Source organism: Halichoeres trimaculatus, unplaced genomic scaffold (assembly GCF_033239565.1).
Source record: "Halichoeres trimaculatus isolate MK-OKI-2021-1 unplaced genomic scaffold, fHalTri1.1 fHalTri1_scaffold_8, whole genome shotgun sequence".
In the NCBI taxonomy this organism is placed as follows: domain Eukaryota; kingdom Metazoa; phylum Chordata; class Actinopteri; order Labriformes; family Labridae; genus Halichoeres; species Halichoeres trimaculatus.
The window spans coordinates 7464696-7487575 of record NW_027437186.1 but is presented as its reverse complement, the minus strand read 5'-3'; the positions used below and the strand labels follow the sequence as shown (position 1 = coordinate 7487575).

Here is a 22880-nt window from a genome sequence, read left to right as displayed (position 1 = left end):
AAAAGCTGGAAATCTGGAGAATAAGTCACATAATGTCAGAAAGTAATACTGTTGACCTTCTTCTGCCCTTTAGGCACAAGTTCAGGAATGGAGTGGAACTATATTTGAAGAGGATGTTGGTGCTGACAGATGTGCTCTCTGACACTGCCTATCAAATGCTCTTTTCCATTACATTCAAAGACCTCTCTTGTTAACTACAGTTTGAGCGACTTGACTGACTTACTGGATAGCTCTTTGATGAGGTATTGTAAATTCTTCAATAGAGGACGTGCGTCTGTCTCCCAGTTTTCCTTTTCTCTCCTCTTACAGTCAGGATTCCCTGGCAGGAATTCAGGTTTTGGGAGCGGCACATTCCACATCCTGAAATGTAGCTCTACCATAAATGGTAAAGTAGTATGAAACACGGTGACGCACCGGTGCAAGCCTCTAACCGAGCCCTGACATGAGAGGAGCAGGAGAGGGAGAGGTATCACTCTGCTGCACTTTCAAAGCGTTTGATTTCTAAGGTCATCAAACACTATCCCATTTAAGACCTTTGAGTTAGACTTAAAAAAAAAAAAAGATAATAATTGAATTGGTTTAAAAGTTTAAAATGTTACTAATGAAATCTTGAATTTTGTGGGGGGTTTTCTTTTTTCTTTTTTCATTCTTTCTTTTTTTTTTCTTTCTTTTTTTTAATAAAAAACCCCCTCCAATTTTGACTCAATGACATATCATAGATGCAGTTACATAGCTACAATATCTTCCAATGAGTTCAAGAGATATACTCTGTGTAATCTAAGATGTTATATCTGAGCTGGGTTTTAACCAATCAGTGCCCTTATTAAATTCATCTTCTAAATCTACTGGGTGATTTTTTTTTTTTTGAATTATCATAATAGATGCTATCAGTGTCTTCATATTTGTCAATTATTTTAATTTGCTATGCACTGCAAAAAACTGGAGCCTTGATATGAGATAAAAACTCAATTTGATAAAAAAAAAAAAAATCGTAAAGATAGTGAAATAATATGTTCATGAAACAAGTTAATTTTTATCTGACATGAAATCTAATATTAAATGGACCACTATTCCCAAGTCATTTAACAAGAAGTAAAATATCATTTTTAGATCAGAAACAAACCTGAAACACAAAAGCAAGTGGAAAAATTACAAAACAATTCAAGTTTAAATTTTCTCACCTTATTTTCAGCATAATGGTATGAATAGTACATAAGGACAAGAAAAATATAATTGAAGTTAAAAAAAAAACGTAAATATGTAAAAATATATAAATATGTGCCAATATTGCCTGTAAAAAGGAGCTGTAGGACGTGTAGCTGTATTAGGAGTTATGGTCTGGCTTGCATGGTGTCTCTTTCAGTGTTTTTATATACCTGTGTACGTACAAGTTGGAACCATTCAGTTAGTCAGAATGTGTTTCCAACTGATGTTTTATGTGTTGGTCTTAAAGTAAGCATTATAGGGAAATCACTGAATCTTGACACAAGTTTTATTTTTAAGATTTTTGGCAAAAAAAAACAATAAAACTTATTTCAACAGCTTTTCAAAGATTATACTGTAAAATCAAACATTAAAAAAACAAACATTTATAATGTGTCTAACTCTATGAGTTTAAATTTTGGCAAGTGCCAAATAATTCGTAGTGTGGCTGTAAGCTTCAGTTGTCTTCACTCTTTGAAATGTGGCACAAATAAATGTATCACGCCTGGAAATAAAGTAAACTTGTGGTAAAGTTTCTCTTTTCTTTTTGAAAACTCAGCAAAAGGATTTGTTAGCTGATAAATTCAGCTTATTGGACTTCACATATTAAAGTAGGTCAAAAGTTGAGCTGCAGTTCCAACTGTGGCCACCAAGAAGTCAGCTTCCTCCTGCATTTCGATTACAGAGTGGTCCATTTTTCTAGTACACGATCTTTGTACTCTCACTCTTCAGCCTGGAAACTTAAATCTATTCGCCGAAGTACAACCTGAGGGTCCACCCTTCCTCGTCCCGTCCTCTAGCTTATCGATCACTTCCCATGTCAGCTGCTGGAGGGAGTGACTAGACTGCTGCTGGTCTGCTGGGAGACATCTTCAGACACATTAAAGACGACCTGTGTTTGTTAGAAACAACTCCAACACCATGCCTCTTCGGGTAGTGATGCAGGGCCCTGGACCCTGGGGCTTCAGGCTGGTTGGGGGAAAGGACTTCGACCAGCCTCTCACTATTTCTCGGGTGAGTTTGTCTGTTGGCTGCCTGTGTTAAATGTAGCTCTTGGATAAAGTTACCTGGGCTTGTCCCGACGAGGCGCTCACCTCTGGTTGTTACCTGACGATTTATGAGGAGCACGGGGTTGCTATCGGCTCAGACAGCTGGCCTAGTCTGAATGAGGAGTTTGAGTTTATAAAAGTGTAAATTATGCTCTCAGTGCTTACAGCAGAAGTTATCTATCGTCACACTGTCTTGTTTGCTGTAAATGTGGACTTTTACTTTCAGCTTCAGGCTGCGTGCTCTCCACGAGTCCTGTGCGTAAAAACGTTCATCTCATTCCTCCACAGAGAGATGTTTTAGATACCTTTAACACTGTTACGTTGATGTGTTTATCGGGTTTAAGATTAGCACACAGTAAACTTATTGACCAGTATCGACAGGGATAGAATTAATCATTGCTTTTACGTCATTTTGAATATTTTTGATCCACGTCGGCCCCAGTACTTTGGGTTTCGCATGTTATTAATTTCAAAATCACAGAATTCATAAAGAAGACGCCACTTTTTTTTTTAAAGCAGTCTGAAGTCCCCTTTGTTGTCATTAGTCAGCATGCACTTTGTCTGAGAATGTGTGTGTCCACTCCACCCAGGAAAAGCGATAAGAAATTCCTCAAGGGTCGCAGAGTCTCTCTGCTTCAACCCCTCAATGTTTGTAGTGTATAGACAGTGAAACATCTCTCTATGGGGAACAATGCCTTGAGCATTTCAAGGCAAAAGCACAATTCATATTATTATTATTGTTGTTTTTGTTGTTGTTGTTATCATTAGCCTATCACATATAAATGGAATAGTTCCCCGCCCCTTGCAGACATTAGGAGATCTTTTCCATGATAGATACTATTTATTTATTTATTTTTCTGTTTTTTCTATTTAATTTTCTATTTTTTCTATTTAATTTTTTAGAAATATTTTTTTTTATTTTTTTTTGGTTTATTTATTTACGTTTTTATTAATTTTCTTTACTTTTCTTTTTTGTAGAAGTTCCCTCAAGAACCGTTTGCCACTTTATATAATCCCGTTTTTCTTATCTCATACTACGGCACCTGTCATGACACCACCTAGTGGAAGTCGTCACTTAGGCTGTTTCATGGTATAATGGAATTTAATCATGGTCTCATTGAATTTTATTATTTTATTCATTTTTATATTCATATTTATATTCATGGACATTTTTGTCATTAATGGCAGTAAGAAAACAGCTTTAAGATGCTCCACAAACACCGTCTTGTGGTTATTATAAACGTATACATTAGAGGTAGGGGCAGCTAAAAACAATGGAAATATATATTATAAAAAATAGTCACATGACCTATCTAAAAAAAACAACAATTTGAGTATTCAGAAAACCCCAACTCATCCCTGATATACACAGACACATAAAAAAGATAATTAATGGTTTGATGAAATAATGTGCCCTAAATCTACCCAAATGCTTATGATAGTTATATTTTCTATAATCCCTGATATGCTGTCTATTGTTGTTTTGTATGTGAAATGGTGAAGAACATTAACTCATTTTCAGTGGTTCTTTAAGCAGTCAGTACCACAGTCTGAGCTCTGATGTGTTTAAAAAGTGTCCTTTCATTCACTCCCTGTGCTTTCCTTCCCGGTAGGTCACTCCAGGGGGCAAAGCTGCACAGGCCAACCTCTGTATGGGAGACATGATCTTGGCTATCGATGGGGAACCAACAGAGGGCATGACTCACTTGGAAGCGCAGAACAAGATTAAGGGGTGCACAGACGAGATGGTGCTCTCGATTGACAGGTGGGTTGTGGAAACATGCGTCAGTCGGATCTGCTTTGCCGGAGGCCAAAAGAACACTGAGTAATGTGAGACAGCCAGGTGTTCAGGGAGTGACGTTGTGTTTGTGGTTTTTCAAGGACAAGTCTTTTTGCTGTAACCTTAAGTTGAAGAAGTGCATGTATTGTAATCTGCCATGTCAGTGCGTTGCTTTATAACTTCCTGCTGAAAGATGATTTCATGCAGCCGAGATGTTGAAACTGACTCAAGAGGCATGTTGAAGCACATGAAGAGGGCGCGTGAAGGCAGGGTGGGGTAAACAGCAAAGAAAGCCAAGCTCTGTTAAATTTAAAGACACGAGCATGAGAAGAATCTCACCTAGAAACAAACAGCACCCAGCATGCCGTGTTTGAAGAGAATTTTTCTTTCGTGTTTGTGCTGTCAGAGATGTTTCTTTAAGCTTTCTTGTCATTTGTTCCCTCTGCAGGTCAGAAGCTAAAATGTGGTCACCACTTTCCTCTGAGGAAGGGAGGGCACATCCATACAAGATGAACCTTGCGTCAGAGCCACGGGTATGTGTATGTGTGTGTGTGTGTGTGTGTGTACGGTCTCAGCATCAAAGTGAAATGTGCAATTAAACTCTTACTATTACTGTCCAAACCCTGTCATTTAGATTGAAGATGGAGAATTAACAAGCAGCTTAAAGCTCCTGGAAGCCTTCACAGTCCTTTTTCTCAGCACAGAGACTTTTTTAACTCAATACCACCAACTATGAAGTCATTGTTTACATCCCATCAGGTTTCCTAGGAGATGGTAGTTTATCAGCCAAGCACTGATGTCAGCCTCAGTTCCTTCCCGCTCAGCTGAATGTCGAGGCCAAAGTCTGAGTGTGTGTAGGAAGTGGAGGAATGTGTCACAGCTCCTGATGAATTTTGCTCTCACATGTAATAACATGTTACGGCCTCTTTTCTGGCCTCAGGCACGTTGATGTATTTTCTTTAAACCATGACTTTTCACTCTCCAGGCCATCCTTCATGTTAGCCATTAAATATATTGGTGTTTCTTTCCTTGCTTCAGGAGAATATGAGGTTTTCAAATTTCACATGCCTGAAGCATGAGCTAAATCTGAAGGCGTTTCTGCGTTCCCACTGGAAAGTGTAAGCAAGTTTGTAGGTTTGTGTGTGCCCACATTGAAAGCATGCGGGTGTCATGATGTGTTCAAAGACAGCTGGCTGTAATACAGACAAAACATAGTCAGACTTTAGCTTCATGAATCCTTTGTTCAACTTTAAAGTCAAAATATAAGTGGAAAACAAGCAGAGAAACCTGCTCTGTAGCTCTGTGTTGAACATTAGGGCTGTCAAACTGTTTTTATCATTTTCATCTTGATAAATCACAAGATTGGCTTTCTAAACTTATAACAAACTGCAAATTAATCACTCATTTTAATCTGTTCTATCTGAAAGCACTGTAAATAAAATTTCTTAAGATTTTTTAACTCCAATATCCAGAAATTTCTCCAGAATAATCATGAAACATGTTAAACACACAACTAAACAAACTCATAGATAGACATACTGACCTAACTGTCTCATGACCAAAAACAGTGCTGCATAAATATTTGTTAAATACAGATTTTGATGGTTTGCAAATCATTTAAGGCCTTCAATTGATTGAAAGTAAAATGTTGAAACTAAAAAGGTTTCTTAAAAAATATTCACTCATGAGCCCGGCAACATGTTTAAACAGTTGGTTCAGGAACATGTTTTTCATTATTAGCTCTTTTTTTTAACACAGTAAATATTTGTGAAACCCTCAAGACCAGTTTCTGGAGTTTGGATCATCAGACGTATTTATTCCTGCTTGATAAAGGATTTTAGCTGCTCAACAGATCATGGTCTCTTTTGTTTCATGATGCTCCTAATGTTTTTAAGCCATCATTGCAGACAGGTCAGTTAAGCACCTGGACTCCTCTACTACAGAGCCATGCTGTTGTAAAATGTGCAGAATGCTGTTAGGCCATATTTTGTAAGACCTGCCCTGAAAAAGGCATCACCTGGATGGCAGAATCTCCAGTATCTCCAAACCCTAACTTCATGAATGTCACATTTCAAACACGCCAACCACAGGACAGTTTTCCCACTTCCTCTCAGTCCATTTTTGCATTTATAAATGCTGTGTCAAGCTGTGCTCACAGGCGTTAAGTTTTTTTTAAGTGATTTTGAGCCCATGCGGTGATTTTCACTACAGAGCCATGTAGGGATGGGTACCTTGCACATTTGAAACGATACGATACCTAGGAATCGGTACTGGTACTCAATGGCACCAATTTTCGGCACTCCATTTATACTTCCATTTATACTTCCATTTATGTGGTAAAAAAATATCAATTTGTTTAAAGGTCACATATGATGCTCCTTTTCTGCAGTTTAATATGGATCATTGATGTCTTCATGAAATGGTAGAAACATGTTTTGGTCCAAAAAGCCAATAAATCAAGCACAGCAGCATTGTTTCCAGGCTCTCATAGCCCCTCTGTTCAGAACGCTCTGATTTAGTGGGCGTGACCTTCATATGTAAATGAGCCACCGCTGATACCGCCCCTCTCTTCCACGTCACTGAGAGCGGCGCCACGAGCTTCAAGTGCACAGTGTTTAGAAAACATCGAAGCTTGCTTACCATAACATTACAGGCTAAAACAACAGGCTAACCACAGATAGAGTTAGCATCCTGGAGCTAACACAGGGGGGACGCTGAGGAAAAGCTCTTACATCTGCTCCACAGCACACAGCATTTAAAATACTCACATTTCCAGGGTCCCAGGTTTGTTGGTGGATGGTTGGTAATGCACCTGGATTCAGGACCAGTCTATACCCTCTGTTGTACTGTCCAAAGTTGGAAAAGCAGTCGGCCGTGAAGTGACTAGCACACGCATGCACAGTTTTACTGAGTGTAGCTGGCACATTTCCTTGATAAATGAACTCTAGCCACTTAGTCTTGTCTTCTTCTGAGATGGGAAGCTTGAGCATGGAACTATGTGGCTGTTTACAGCCAAAAACAGCCACTCGCCACTGGAGAGATTTCTCCACAGATGGGGGCAGGAGTGGGCGGGGAGGGGGTTCGAGGGTATCTGCTCCGGTGGACCAATCAGGTCAGACTTGCTCCTGATTATTCAAAAAAAGGATTCGCTGACTCGGCATACCCCGGAAATTCCAAACAGCTCGCTTTAGGTCAGGATTTTACATTCACAAGCACTACTAAGTGCAGGTTTTGTCATTAAATATCACGTTTCGTGGGCTGGGAGAAAAGCCAAAGACCCACAAATTTCACTAAAAGACTTAATAAAGTGTTTTTTGCATAATATGGGACCTTTTATAATAAAATATATAAAAAAAACAATTTAACATATTTATTCTTCAATATATAACCTTGCAATGCTGTGGTCATAAAAATCACCTACTCTTCCACTCCTTCACAGTCACAAGGATGCATTTAGGTACCTAAACATGGTACCTTTTGGGTTTATGTGAACAGGTACCCTGTACTTTTGACAGAATTAGGTTAGTGCCTATGAAAGTACCTAATTCGGCACCCATCCCTAGAGCCATGTCTGTTTCTGTTTCTGATTTTTGATGATTTATGAACTTATTTGATGCTGAAACCAAATAATTCTTTGCGAGTTTATACTCAGGAGCACTATTTAAAATGACTGAACTATACAGTATGTTGAATTTCTTCCCATCTTTCCTTCTCAAAGACCCTCTGGAGTGTCTTTTTAAATCTCAGTACTGTAACAAACAGTTTTTTTTTTTGTTTACAAGCGTTAGAAAACATTGTCAGGGTTTTGTTCTCCCTGTCCAAACTGTTCTGAAACATTTTGCCAGCATCAGATTTGGAATTAGCAGGTATTTTTCAGGGAACTATGAGTGTTTCAGTCGCAACATTAGACACATAATCTTATATCTTAAAAGTATAATAATAATAAAAAAGAATTGTATATAAACTTAAATGATTTGCAAACCACTGAATTCAGTTTTTATCAACATTTAATTCCCAGGTCTGGTGGCATGTGTCCTAGTTATCATTTGTAAGGGCTCTGGTTCTCTGACAGGGCTCTGTGGCTTAACTTGGTTCTTGCAGAAGAACCATTTATATCTTCATGTCTGCCCAGCAGTATTTGTTTCTGTTTGCCTTCACCGTATTACTGCTGCTGCCATCACTTTATTCTGATTGGATGGACTGAAGGTCACAAGAAAATGCATGTGGTTAAAAAGATTGATGTTTAGCCATGTTTCCACCAAGCAGTCCGGTTCGGTTCACCTCGGCACGCATTTTGTGGGGTTTCCACTGACTTATCCCAGGACAGATCCCCAAATAACCGAGATGAGCCATCGCACTTTTTGGGACCCTTCCGTATGGGTGCCATACTGAACCGACCCACTCTCGGAAGGTGGAGCAACAACACTGCAGGCTGTTAATTGGTCAAATGAATCATCACTGCCAATCACAGAGAGGACGAAATTCTGGATGTCTTCCATTGTTTCTCTTTGTTTAGTATGTCGCGTTTTTCTTCTTCGTTGGATTTATTAGTGGGGTACACTGTCACGCTGCTATGGCGTCACACTCCATGCGGCTGTCAGTATCCAGCTTATACGCCGCCTACCATGAGGGGACACGGTTTGCTGTGGAAACACAAACAAGACCAAGCTTAACCGTGCCAACCTATTCCAAACCGTGCTGATCTAAACTGGACTGCTTGGTGGAAACAAGGCCTTAGCTTCTTCTTGTTGTGTTAACTTTGACAGCCCTGATTAGTATTTTTAGTTGTTGCAGCATTATAGATTTCTTTGCACCAAACATTAAAAGCTGCATGTTTTTACATTGATAAGGAAAGCCAAAGGCTGTCACCAGCTGCTGTTAGCCTGTCATAGATTTTTCACTCTGAGTGTTGCATGATTCAGACAGCACAGAACTTTGCACTCCTTCACTGTCATCTTTCACTTTCACACACCAGCCTTTGGTTTCTCACAGTTAACGGTAACTTCCTTTCATGCAGGAGGTGAAACACATCGGCTCAACCCACAACAGGAGTGCTCTGCCGTTTGCTGGTTTTGGTCCCAAAGTTGTGACCAACCAGTACAACAACCCGTCTGGTCTGTACTCCTCTCAAAACATCAAGGACTTCAACTCGGCTGTGGATGAAGTTAAAACCATGGCTACAGCTGAAGACTCTGATACCAAGTAAGTCAGGCCCAAAATACATTTAAATCTGTCCACACAGAGACAGTATCTAAAGAGGGGGGCAGGACAGGGTTATTAGATTAAGATTTATTGGAATAGATTTCAGTTTGTAAAAGTTTACAGGGAAGTTAAAGAGGGGTTTTTGTGCTTTTGGAAGGCTCCATACTCTCCCTGTGGTACCACTGTATTAGCATCACGTGATTTACAGATGAAAAACCCTGTTTTTTCTCTCACTGGTGTTTCAGAAAACTCTTACTTCAGCTTCAGTCTCAAACACTCCATTTTAGCTGCTGTCTTTTTAAGACTCCCCGCTCCACAAACCCTCTTCCCTCTGATTGGCCAGCCCTCTGGAAGCCTGTCGGGGGTGGAGCTATGGGCAGACCTTTGTGTTTGAGGCCAGGGCCCTGTTCTACGAAGCAAGTTCAGTCTAGCGAGATAGCCTTGGAGCTACCTCGCTGAACTGAGGGCGGTAGCCGGCGGTCTCGCTACGCGGTTTGACGACGCTGGTTATCAACCTCATAAGTGGATCCAACTAGGCAATGAGCGCGTGCATGCATATAAGGCGGAGCCCGCTGCATCTGACCAAACGCGAACATGAAGCAGTCTGGAGTGTCAGAGCAGGCCGGAGAGAGAAGAACCGCATACTTTACACAGGAGGAGCAGGAGGTGATCATGAGGAAGTATGACGAGGTGAAACATGTAATTAAGGTTAAAAGCAAAACGGTCGCTGCTGCTAAAGCACGGAAGGAGTGCTGGCAGAAAATTGCTGACAGTCTAAATGCGTAAGTGTAGTGCAAATAAAATCTTTTGTGCCATTATCATCCTGAAATAGCACTGTTCACCATGCACTTTTACTGTAACATGCACCATACCTAATTTATTTGTTAGATGAATTTATTCATTTGTTCATTCCTATCGTGTTTACATTTTTTGTGAGACATGTAGCCCACATGAGCCCTACATGAATTCCTGTCACAATTTTAATATGGGCAATAGAATATTGTCATGGAACAGAAGTGTTGGCATTGAAGATCTTATTACGGCAATGAGAGTTCTTCATTCCCTTTAACTACCTGTAGAAAGTGTCATGTACTACCAACCCCTGGAAAACCGGTAACTTTCATAAAGGTGGTCATCCGAAAAAGAGAGTGGGTCGGTGCGGTCCCTGAAAACTCTCGCACGCCGGAGTGCTCCTCGGACAATGCGAGCTCCGATGTCCACGGGATCCTCTAAGAACGGACAAGCCATTTTTTCGTGAGGGCTCATTGGTCAGTCGGCGGGGTTTTTATAGTCCGCGAGTTCAATCTGGAACCTAACCTGCCCCGGAGCAGGTTAGCCGCTCAGCGTATGTTGCCATGGAGACTCGCCTCGATGAGGAGTGATCCTGTGTCGTAGAACAGGGAATCCGAAACCTATCCTCAAAGCTACCTCGCTAGGCAGTAATCCTGCTTCGTAGAACAGGGCCCAGCTCCCTGTAGTGTTTTGCACCAGTTAGGAGATCCTTATGTGATGACGTCATCATTTTAACAAGTCCTGTGAAGATCTTGTGCTATTTTTAGATCATTTTAATCAGTTTGGAGTAGGGATGGGTACCTTTCACATTTGAAACAATACGGTACTGGTACTCAATAGTACCAATTTTTGGTACTTTTTTGTGTTTATGTGGTAAAAAATATTGTTTTTTTAATAATAAAATGTCATCTTTTTAAATTTAACATATTTATTCTTCAATATATAACCTTGCAATGCTGTGTTCATGTCCATCATGGAAAATCACCTACTCTTCCACTCTCTCACAGTCACAAGGATGCATTTATGTACCTAAACATAGTACCTTTTGATTTTATGTGAATCCGTACCCGGGACTTTTGACAGAATTTGCTCAGTACCTGTAAAAGTACCTACTTCGGTACCCATCCCTAGTTTAGAGACAGAATCTGGGATTTCTGCAACATATGAATACATTGCAGTTTGAAAACCTGCTCACGTTTAGTTTGACCATCCAACATTGTTACTTTATATCCATGTTTAAAACATGTAAAGGCACAAACCTCCTCTTTAAATTTGGAGTGAAGTTTGGATTTTGGTTTAATATTTTAAAAAATTGAAGTAATATTTCAACACAGAATGTTATTGCTTAATATTAAATTTAAGTTTCTCTTTTCATAAAATATGTTTATATTTCTGGACATTTCAGCTTTTTTCTCAAAGCTTACATTAAAAAGGAATTTCCTCATCCTTTATTTTCTTCCAATATCCCCGTCTGTTATACTCTTCTATACAGTCATGTGCATGCGATGTCTTTTTCATATTGAGTCTTCATCCAGACATCATGAATAAGGCCATATCCTTCCCCTTAAAACAGATTTTCTCATTTCCTCTCCCCTGACTGGTTTCTGTGTGTTTTTACATGCATCCCTTTCCTAGACAAAAGGCAGGGTCGAGTTATAAAATCTGGGATGTAATTTGGGGCTTTGCTCTCGCCCAGGTCTGTTTGGAGGTCTTTACAGCTTGTATCTCCAGATGTCTGACTGTCTGACTCTTTGCTTCACAGAGCTCCATCAGATCCATCACAGACAGGAAGGCGTCCACACATAACAGAAGACTCTGAGGTTTACAAGCTGCTGCAGGAGAACCAAGAGTCTGATGAACCTCCTCGACAGTCTGCTTCATTTAAAGTGCTGCAAGAGATCCTTGAGACAGGTAAACATTTACTGTTCCCTCACAGGGTATGTCACGTGGGCGCGACTCTGTTTATCATTTTAATTTCATAATAAACAGATGACTCACTCGTTGCTCCGGCTCCTTGGTGTCTGCATATCTGTTACAGATTAAAAAACTGAGAAAATGACTCAAGTTAACAGACATAACCAAAGCAACAGCAATGTAAAACAAAGAAAACATCTTTCTGGGAGACTCTGTCAGACTTGTCTTGTTAGCTGATCCATCTGATTCAGCAGAGATCTGACGTTGCTTATGATGACAGAGGAAACACAACTTACAGTGGGGAAAATAAGTATTGAACACGTCAACTTTTGATACATTTATTTCCAAAGCTGCATTTCAACGAAATTTCTACCAGACATTGGTTTTAACTCAAATAATCCACACATGAAAAGAAATCACAACGTCCAGGTCTATAAATAATGATTATGTGGAATTAAGTACGATAACACAGGAAAAAGTATTGAAAACACCGTGGAAAGGCTGTGTACTTTGGCAAGGAAATGCACCACACCACCTGAAATCTGTCAGTAATTATTATTTGAACTTCTAAATAAAGCAAACCAACATCAGTTGGGCTAGAGCAAATTGATGGTCCTATAAAAAAGGTTGTTTTTTCACCAAGCAGTTAAATACAACACACCTCATGATGGGTAAAGGCAAAGAGCTCTCTGAAGACATTCACAACCTGATTGTTGCTCAGCATCAGAATGGAACTGGTTACAGACTTATATCAAAGCACCTGAATATTCCAGTCAGCACCGTTGGGGCCATTATTCACAAGTGGAAGAAGCACCACCTTACCATCAACAGGCCACGCACAGGAGCTCCTAGCAAGATTTTTGACCAGGGAGTCAGAAAGAAAGTCAGAAGAGTACTCAACCAGCCAAGGGCCACCCTGAAAGTGCTCCAGAAAGACTTGGAGGCAGCAGGTACAATTGTTACAGAGAAAACAATAGGCAATGCACTCCACCGCTACAGCCTCTGTGGACGCTCAGCCCGCAAGACTCCATTCCTCAAGAACAGGCATGTTGAAGCTGGTTTAAAGTTTGTTAAACAGCATCTTGACAAGCCTGTAGAATACTGGGAGAATGTTGTCTGGTCAGATGAGACCAAAATTGAACTTTTGGGCTGTCATACTACATACCATGTTTGGAGGAGAAATGGCACTGCACATCACCCAAAAAACACTACACCAACAGTGAAGTTTGGAGGTGGAAGCATCATGGCATGGGGTTGCTTCTCATCTCATGGTATCGGCAAACTTCATATAATTGACGGAGCAATGAATGGAGCCATGTATGGGGAAATTCTTGATATGAATCTGCTGCCATCCACCAGGATGATGAAGATAAGACGTGGCTGGACCTTCCAGCAGGACAACGATCCAAAGCACACGGCAGAGTTGACTCTCAAATGGTTTTTAAAAAAAGAAAATCAATCTGTTAGAATGGCCTCGTCAATCACCTGACTTCAATCCAATTGAACATTTGTGGAAAGAAGTAAAGAAAAGGGTTCACCAGAGGGCACCAAAGAATATTCAAGATTCAAAGGCAATCTGTGCAGAGGAATGGGCCAAAATCACACCTGAGCAGTGTGGGCCATTAGTGAAAACATACAAGAAGCGTCTGGAAGCTGTCATTGCAAACAAAGGCTTCTCCACTAAGTATTAGATGAGTCTCAGTTAGCGTGTTTAATACTTTTTTCCTGTGTTATCGTACGTAATTCCACATAATCATTATTTATGGACCTGAACGTTGTGATTTCTTTTCATGTGTGGATTATTTGAGTTAATACCAATGTCCGGTAGAAATTTTTTTTGAATTGCATCTTTGGAAATAAATGTAATGAGAAAAAAGTTGGCACATTCAATACTTACACTCCCCACTGTATATCTCCTCTCCAAAAGCCTCTGATGTCTTAAAGCAGCTTTCTTTCCGTATAGTTTTTTCCTCCTCTGCATCTCTGTGCATTTTAAATATCCAGAGCTCTGCAGCTTCTGTGCTTTGGTCAATGAGCTTCAGAGCTACCAGCTGAGCACCGTGTAAACACAGCATCAACAGTGCGAGTTAAAACTTTATTCCAACCTTAAAAAAAAAAAAACAGTCGGCAACGCTCCCTACCTGACATCTAGAGAGGAAGCAACTTTATTCCAGAAAAAACACATGAGAGTAAAATGATAGAAAAAGAAAGAACAAAGAGGAGCAGCAGTGACAGGCTGCACACACAGGCAGTGCAAGGTGTGCATGCATCACCGCAGAGACAGCAGACTTCATTCTTTCCTATGAGATTCAATGACATTCAGAGTCTGAATTAAACTACTTGGTGTGTCAGTAATATGTTTGACTTATTGCTGTTAAAACACTTGAATAAAGGATTTTGCTTTGATAAATTCAGGTTGTTCTGGGTTTACCACCAATAAAGAGCATCATAGTTCTTTAGTTCTTCTCGACTGGTGCATCTGTTGTTAATGTGTGTGTGTCTCTGTCGATCTGTCTGCAGGGGACAGTGATAAACCCTCAGGGTTCAGGAGTGTGAAAGCCCCTTCAACAAAGATTGGATCATCTGTGGGGAACGCTGAGAAGCTGCCCATCTGTGACAAATGTGGATCTGGGATTGTGTAAGTATTTCATTATCCCTCCTCAGTCCTTTAACAGCACTGAGGACGTGCCTGAAAGACGTGTAATCTATAAATATCACTTGGCATAACTAATGTTTCTTATAAAAAAAAAAATCTGATATTGTTCAAAAATGTTTCTATATATATGACTTTTAGCTGTCTACCGCTCTGTAAAAGTGAGATTTAAAATGATTTAAAACCAACTTACCCAAAGATAGAAACAACATTCATGTTTACAGCATACTGACCTACTTGGTACAACAAAGTCTATATTATCAAGTTTATAAATTAATAGTTTAAAACACACTTTGAGTTCATATTTCACAACAAGTAACCTATTTTATCAGTACACTTGCATATCTTCTAGGAATGTGATTTGTTGTTTCTTGCTTTTGTGGTTACACCATTTGACTATTTAAGGGACCGATTCTTTCATTGGTTAAAAATAGTAGAAATTTCATATTAAATACTATAAAACCAAAAAAATACAAACTACCCATCTAAAGGGCCGTTTACACGACAACGGTTTTGGGGTGACATGCAAAAGTTTTGTTGCGTTTCAGCCTCCCGTTTACACGGAAATGGCATTTCAGCCGACCTAAAACGCAAATCTGTAAACGGCCCCCAGAGTGGGATTTTTCTGAAACGCTGCTGACACCGTTGCCGTGTAAACAGTAAGTCAGCATCATTTACAGTGGATACGCAGACGTCACGCCCCGCTTCGTTTGAGCGCGTACAACAGGACAACAATACAGTTATTACGCTCGTCGCAAACTACTGTATTGTGCTTGTGCTGCTCAATCTGCCTGTCTTCACACAAACTGGCATCTATTGCTCTATTCCCCAATACATCTGGACTGTGTCCAAAATCCCTCCCTATTCACTATATAGTGAATACACCATTTTGTAGTGCTGTCCAAAATTTGAGTGAGCATGGTCATTCATTATATAGTCCACTCAATGTATCCCACAATGCATTTTGAAAAGTAGTGTATTAGCAATGCTCACTATATTAGCAATAGATACCATCATGCATTGCGGTTCAAACAGAAGGAACGGCTGATTACATGATTACTGGTAAAATGAAACAACATTAAAACTGTCAGGGAATAACACTTAGCTCTCTGTTTAACTTTCAGACGAGCACGTCTCAAAACTTTACAACACAGACATTAGCCGCTAAACCGCTAATGGCGAGTGATGCACTCACTGGACCTGGATATATGGTTTATTAATTTTATGAAATAACGTGTAATAAATGTTTCTATTATATTTGACTGTTGCGGAAAATTCGTTAAGTACAACATTAGTTATCACTAAAATAAAAACCGTTTTACAGTGTTTGAGAAAAATAATAATGGTGAATCCCCAGCCGTGCGTGAGTGACAAGATTAATTACATCACTGTCAGCAGCTGCAGAGTGAGAGAGTAGTGTCCGAAATGTTGTTTTAATTTAGCTGATTGAGTGGACTATAAAGTCCACTACATCTACTCACTATATAGTGAGTAGTAAGTAGGGAATGAGTAAATGATTTTGAACACAAACCAGATGATTGGCCCAACTCTACTTCAGCAGAGATCTCCCAAAAGCCGCTTCTGGACAAGACAGTTATAGCACTACCTGCAGGCCTGTTATGCTTACTACAACATTACGGTGTTTCTGTGTAAACGCTGATTTTTTTCACTGCATTTCAGCGTTTTCAGATGAAACATTGTCGTGTAAACAGGTCCTAAAAAAACACCTAACTTTTTGTTTTAACAACTATAAAGCATATCTTTGATATAAACCCTTACTTTTCTCTGTCCCCATTATCTACAACCTCAATGCCAAAAATGTTGGGACGATATGGAGCATGTGGCTAAAAACCCATTTTAATGAATGACTCATCATCTTCACTAAATATTTAATAGAAAATAGCACAAATACAACAAATCAAAATTAAAACATGAAAGTTGAATGAAAACTTGAAAGACACCCGGAGAAATGTCTCCAAAAATGAGGTTAGCATGTTAGTAAGAGGACTGGGTTCAAAAAGGAATCCTCAGAGAGGCTGAGTCTATGAGAAGGAATAGTGGGAAAAGGTTGTGAGTGCGTGAGCAAATAGTTCATAAAACCAGAATAATGTTCCTCAGAGTCAAACTGTAAAAAGCATGTAGGCTTGTCATTATTCATAGTAAATAATTCATCAAAAGACCCAAAGAATCTGGAGAAATTTGTTCACATGGGACCAAAACCAACACTTGATGAATGTACTCATTTAAAACAGACTTGACTCTGTAGTGGAACTTACCGCATGGGCCCAAAATAACAAACATCTACACAGACTGCAACAACATGGCTCTGTAGTAGAAGAGTTCTATTAATACATCACAAATTTAAAGCCAAATAAATCTAGGGGTTGATGAATTATTGATCTAAAAGATGAGTTTTAATTTTGGATCTGAGGTTGCACATATTATACCTTATATCCTACTGTTATAAAGAATTACCCTCCCCTGATAAAATGTTATGACAGAGCGGAAAAGAATTTGTCTCCACCTTGTGGCTTTATTAGGTGGTGAGTTAAATCCTGTTGTTACCTTGAATTCTAGATTTTTGGAGCCAGGATCCTCTAAAATAAAAGCCACTTGTGTTGGATATTTATATCCATCAAGGAGGTTATGTTTTTGGGAGAGTTTGTCTGTCTGTGAACAACATAACTCAAAAACTAATAAATGGATCTTGATGAAATTTTCAGGAAATGTTCAAAATGGGATAAGGAAGAAGTGATTAAATTTTGGAGATGATCTAGATTGCTGTCTAGATCCAGGAGTTTTTAAAAGGATTCTTTATCATTGTGATATAAGGAAATTTTTACCATATGTGTATATAACTCCACGATAAATGGTCGGATTACTTTGCAAAACAGTACAAGACAAGGTCACCATGATTTCTGACAGATGTAAAAGTATGATCCAGATCCTGGCAATATTCTGGATACCAAGATCTGGAATATGAAATATGTACTGGGTCATCATAATTTTCAACACTGTCAGGAAACAAATTATTGTACAAACCTGCAACTAACACCAAATTGTAGCAGACAGTCTGCTGAAAGGGAGTATAACATTAAAGTCGGACTAAAGTGTTGGTGATAATCACAATATGCTTGTTGGAGGTCTGAGCTCTCTGAGTGCCTCCCTAGTTTGTTTGTTTTTTTTTCTGCTGACAGCATACTTCTCATGTCAGATGTAGTTAGACCCTCTGTGGCTACTTCAGGAATAACTCATTTCTCTAAGAGTTTTTTACTTTACCAAAAGTACTTGCTCAGTTTCTTGTAATAAGGTTTTTTTTTTTTTTTCGAGAAACTTCACAAGTAGACATTTAACTTACCTGACTGGCAGATTTTTTACTTTTTAAAGTAATTCAGGCTTCAATTTTGTCTCCTGAAATAAGACGTGTTGCTGGACCTGTTAGGTGAATGTGGCTCGTATTAAGTCAATTAAGAAATTTATGACTGAAAATAAAACATAAAAACTTGCTTAAATTTCTGTTTTTGCAGTGTAACTAAATCTGTTGTTGTTGTCCTTGCATGCACAGCTCAGTACATCGCCAACACAAGTTCAAAGCTGTGTGACTTGAAATGGTCCAGTGGTGTTTCATGATCCGGATCTGTGTTTTTGATGCTCAGTCATCAGAATACTCCTGTCCATGGGACCTGAACCGGAACGGCTTAAAAAGTAGATTGGTTGAACTTTAATGTGATCTCATGTCTCTGCTTTAGGGGGATGGTGGTGAAGCTCAAAGACAAGTTCCGTCACCCGGACTGCTACACCTGCACAGACTGCAACGTCAACCTGAAACAGAAGGGACATTTCTTTGTGGAGGAGCAGATTTACTGTGAGCAGCACGCACGCGAGCGAATGACTCCGCCTGAGGGCTACGACTTAGTCACCGTCTACCCCAAGTAGAGCCATCAGTGAGCTCTGCTTTGGACTGCATGCCAATAAAGGACACCGACACTATCCAAGACAACGCAACATTGGGCTTCTGCTACTCTTTTAATCCGAAACGTTCTTCTGTAGCATGCTGCTTCAGAGCAGTCACTTGTAGGAGGATAATGAACCACGTCTTTTAAAAGGTTGATTTGCACATTATCATGGAAAGTATGAAAGAGGGTCTATGACTACTACAAGATGATGCCATTCTTTTTCTCTCTTCTTAAAAAACAATTTTCTATCGGCACTGGGGCTCCTGTGGTTGTTTGTATTGACTCAGTTTGTTCTTTGAATGATGAAAGACAAAACAGACTCTTAACAGTCCAACAGAAAAATGTATCCAACAGCTTTATTAGATAGACCTAACTAAGCAGAAAAAGGTCAACAACAGTCATGATGCTTTATATGTTTTAAACACTCAGCTACCCAAATCATTGATAGAGTCATGGTGAAGCTAAGTGCAACATCTGCTTTACATCAGTCCCAAAACACAATGTCTGCTTCATTTGAATTGTGTTGCAAACTTTGGAAAGTATTTCTAAACAGTCTACACAGTGAGTTGAAATTGCTGCATCAATCTGTGAACCTTTTGAACCCATAGAGGGAAGCAGTGTTAAAATATCTTATGTCAAGTCATCTGTCATCCAACTGTGTGTTGTAGATATTTTTTAATCACAGAATGATCTGAAATAAAAGGTTACAGGTAGAACACAGGACTGATCCCTTGGTGAAATCTCACAGTTCGTTTCATGGGCTGATATTTCAAACTCAGCAAAGGAGACGTCAGACTCTGCAGGTGAGATCAGCTCCCGCTCAGCAGAGGAAACGCTTGCTGGTCTGCCAGTGTCAGGCATCACTGACGGGTATCCCTGTGTCAGTCCCTGTTGGTCTGTCATGCGCAAAATTGCCGTCAGAGCCCAGATGTAGTTGTGCGCAAAGCGCAGAGTCTCGATCTTGGTCAGCTTCGCGTCCTGAGGCATCGCCGGCAGGATGCTCCTCAGCACATCCAGGGCGGAGTTCAGGTTGTGCATCCGGTGGCGCTCTCTGTCGTTCGCCTTTAACCTGCGCCTGCCGCGCTGCCCAGCGCGCGCGCACCTGGCCACGTGTTTGACGTTTCTCACGGAGGGGTCTCTCAGTCTGACGGTCAGGGGATTTCGGCTCAGTTTTTCACCGAAGTCTTCAATTGCTTCACCTACGGGGCTGCGGTCAGAAAGCATCCCGAGCGTCATTGCGTCACTGGATGTGCGCAGGTCATTGAAAGCGCACAGATCTTGAGACATCCTGTGAGTAACAAGTGATTAAAAACTGTAATGCACAGTTATAGATACACAATTCAGTTAACAGTTAGGATGTTTTAAGGCAGCAAAGAGGCATTTATTTATTTACTCACTCATCTAAAGCAACTTCTATCTTCTATCAATCATTATCCCTCAGCTGAATTAATAAATCAGTGAAGTTTTGTAATATCTTTCGGACACGTCTTACTTTGATTCCTGTTCTGAAATGATCAAATGACAATAAAACGCTTCAGCCGGATAAGACATGAGCACCTACTGGGCAGATGATACCTGGATGAGGATTCTGTGAGTTGTCCTCGTAAATCCTCTTCTGGAGATGGAGACCCTGGAGGTTTAGTTCGATGGGCTGACAGTGCGGGATGGAGGAGCATCTCTGCTATTTTATAGAGCCTTTATCTTATCTTCTGTCGTGGTGAGCGCCTGAATCAACAGCGCCTGTCAAGTGACCAATCAGCTTCAGGCAGCTAGTCCTTCGCCTCTCTCCGCTCTTTTATTCTTAACAGAGCTGATTTTCCAGGGTTATTTATTGAAATCTTGTCTTTGATAAATGGCCACACATTTTTTTCTCTATTGGACATAATTTGATTTTAAAAAGTACGAGTTAAATCAAGCTTTTTCCCCGCTGGTGGGCAACAAACTGTTTATAAGTCATAGAAACATTACCACTTCACTGTTATTATACGCTGGTTTAATGTTCATTATGTAAAAAGAACATCTTGTTTTGATGCCATTTTTGCTTCATTCCACAGAGAAACTGCTGGAGGCTTTGGTTTAAAACTATTTTACACAGAGCTTCAGGACACGATATAATCAGATGAAGATTTTAGAGCTGCCATTCACACTTTAGCCAAAGTGCAAGACCAAGAGTTTCCAGATAAAACTAATTATGAAATACAAATAATAGTTTTTATTTTTTTATTTTTTTTTAAAGCAATAAAAAAACGTGAAATGGTACATAAAACAAAAAGGACAGTAAATTTCTTCCTTTGACACATCCATATCATTCACAGCTGACGAACCAGGTCTTGGTACATTAGAGTTGATGGCTCCTCTTAAATAACTCAGGGCAAGTTTTTCCACTTCCTTATTTATCTGTTGTTAAATAAAATAAAAATGTATCTTTTCTGATTCAAGGACCCTTTAATTAGGCTGCCCCCTCTTTTTTCATGCGCAGCCTCATTGGAAAACATCGTCCTGTAAAGTATACTTGGAGCACAAGGTGCAGGATTGCTTTTTCAAAACGTTATTAATTTTTTAAATTAATAATACAAACTTTTATTTTCACGAACCCATAACAATGGCACGTGTCATGCAGTTAACACTGTAGCCATGACGACCAGACAAACCTACGTTAAACTCTAAGTTTATATACATCTCAAACATTTCTATCGTTGTGTGTGAATCACTCTTTTATTGCGCGATAATACGCGCTGTGATATGTAACACTAAGTTTCCCAATCTGTTGCTGCATATAACTGTTTAAGTTCTTCAGAGAGATGTTGTAAGAAGAACTTTTCTCTGTTGGCTCAAATAAAATCTAGGAACTGCTCATTAAAGTATTTTTAATTTCATATAAAACTGGACTAACATTTGCTGAATGCGTTAGGGCGCAGAGCTCCGATGGCGAGTGCAATTACGCATGAAGCTTCCAGACAAAGAGTATAAGCAGGGGTGAAATCTGCTGTGTGGACCGGCAGCACAAAGGGTCTTGTTGTTTTTGATGAAAAAATTTAAAGACTCTTTTTTTCAAAACACGAGCTTTTCTGTGCGCTTTCACATCTCCACCTGCGCTATTGCTCCAACTCTAATGCGCACAATATTCATATAAATTATCTTTGATTACAGAAAGCTTAAAGACACTAAAATGTGTCAACAACCTGCAGTCACGTTTTGGCTCTCCTGGGGTGAGTGGGGAAGTGTAACAAAGCTCAAATATGATTAACAAACGCCAACAAAAGATTAGAGAAAGCCCTCTTTAACTTTCTGTCTAAATATGTGTTTTGGGAACAATCTGGTTACCATATGCTTTCAACAAACTAGGCAAATACAGCACTGAGATAGGAGGTTGTGTCTTGCTGTTATAAAAGTCACGAAACGTCTAGAGTAAACTAAATATTACTACTTTACAAATAATCATTGATGCCAAATCCATATTGGGATATCACGGACAGGTGTGGGTTTTAGCTAGTCTGGGTCTGTGGTCGATTTTTATCAGGGTATTGTAGAATCCTGCTTGTTATGCAAAGCAAAGGCAAACACAAGCGCCCAGTGTGGAAATAGCAGATATCAGAGCAGACTTGGTACGAAAAGTAATTGAACAATATAATGAGCAAGCTTCAGAGCAGGTGATACCTGCCTGATGTCTCTGAGTAATACACCCTGAACCACTACCCTACTGCTTATTTATATAACGAAATCTATTTATTATTATTTTAGCAAACAGAGCTACCAGGTGGGGCTTTATTTTCGTCCTCAGCTTTTTTGTTTGAAGGACGTTTTCAGGGGGCAATCAAAGTCTAACAACTCGCTAACCAGATTGTTGTCATCCCAAACTAGCGGAGAAGCCATTCAATGTGGCCCACTCCTCTCCTTCTTTTTGGCAAAGAGCTACTGTGAGAGGAAAAAAAGGAAAAAAGAAAGTTCTTCAAGAAAGAAAAAAAAAACATCTTAAAAACATTTAATTGCAACCCGGATGCCATATGTACACCTCTTGTGAAACCCCTCAACAATGTAACAGCCTTTTAAAAAGTATGGAGTGCGCCTTGGAGACGTGTGCGCTTTTGGAGAGTTGCGCACGTCTTGACCAGAATGACCCCAAACACACTTTAGACAAGAAGTAATTCACTTTTAATGTGCTTTGCAGTTTCCTTTCACACGCAATGTTTGTACCCACTCACCTCAGCTTTTGAAGACGGTGTACACCAATTACAGTGGGATATCTTTTAGAGGCAGTTTGTCTTTCACTAAAGACTGGAGATCTGGAGCACCAAAGGGGCTGTGGCTGCAAGTCGCCTCCTTTCAGACAC

At 39.8% G+C, this 22880-nt stretch overlaps 2 protein-coding genes across 2 annotated transcripts; one reads left to right on the top strand and one right to left on the bottom strand.

The window, feature by feature from the left end:
• Window positions 1-1855: 1855 nt before the first annotated feature.
• On the top strand, window positions 1856-19130 carry pdlim1 (PDZ and LIM domain 1 (elfin)). Its single transcript, XM_074676620.1, has 7 exons — window positions 1856-2217; window positions 3866-4017; window positions 4481-4565; window positions 9050-9234; window positions 11789-11937; window positions 14461-14578; window positions 18343-19130. The coding sequence occupies exons 1-7, from the start codon at window positions 2125-2127 to the stop codon at window positions 18527-18529; spliced, it is 969 nt and encodes a 322-aa protein (XP_074532721.1). The 5' UTR covers window positions 1856-2124; the 3' UTR covers window positions 18530-19130.
• A 94-nt stretch (window positions 19131-19224) lies between these two features.
• On the bottom strand, window positions 19225-20629 carry neurog3 (neurogenin 3). The gene is made up of 2 exons (XM_074676621.1): window positions 20125-20629; window positions 19225-19837 (listed from the first exon to the last, which is right to left on the bottom strand). The coding sequence occupies exons 1-2, from the start codon at window positions 20223-20225 to the stop codon at window positions 19225-19227; spliced, it is 714 nt and encodes a 237-aa protein (XP_074532722.1). The 5' UTR covers window positions 20226-20629.
• Window positions 20630-22880: the final 2251 nt, after the last annotated feature.

Excerpts from the sequence above, each read along its gene's own strand:
- pdlim1 (XM_074676620.1), top strand. The coding sequence starts at position 2,125 with ATGCCTCTTCGGGTAGTGATGCAGGGCCCTGGACCCTGGGGCTTCAGG. Across the intron at positions 9,235-11,788 it reads GCTGAAGACTCTGATACCAA|AGCTCCATCAGATCCATCAC; the intron begins GTAAGTCAGGCC and ends TTTGCTTCACAG. Across the intron at positions 11,938-14,460 it reads GCAAGAGATCCTTGAGACAG|GGGACAGTGATAAACCCTCA; the intron begins GTAAACATTTAC and ends ATCTGTCTGCAG.
- neurog3 (XM_074676621.1), bottom strand. The coding sequence starts at position 20,225 with ATGCTCCTCCATCCCGCACTGTCAGCCCATCGAACTAAACCTCCAGGG. Across the intron at positions 19,838-20,124 it reads CTCACAGAATCCTCATCCAG|GATGTCTCAAGATCTGTGCG; the intron begins GTATCATCTGCC and ends TGTTACTCACAG.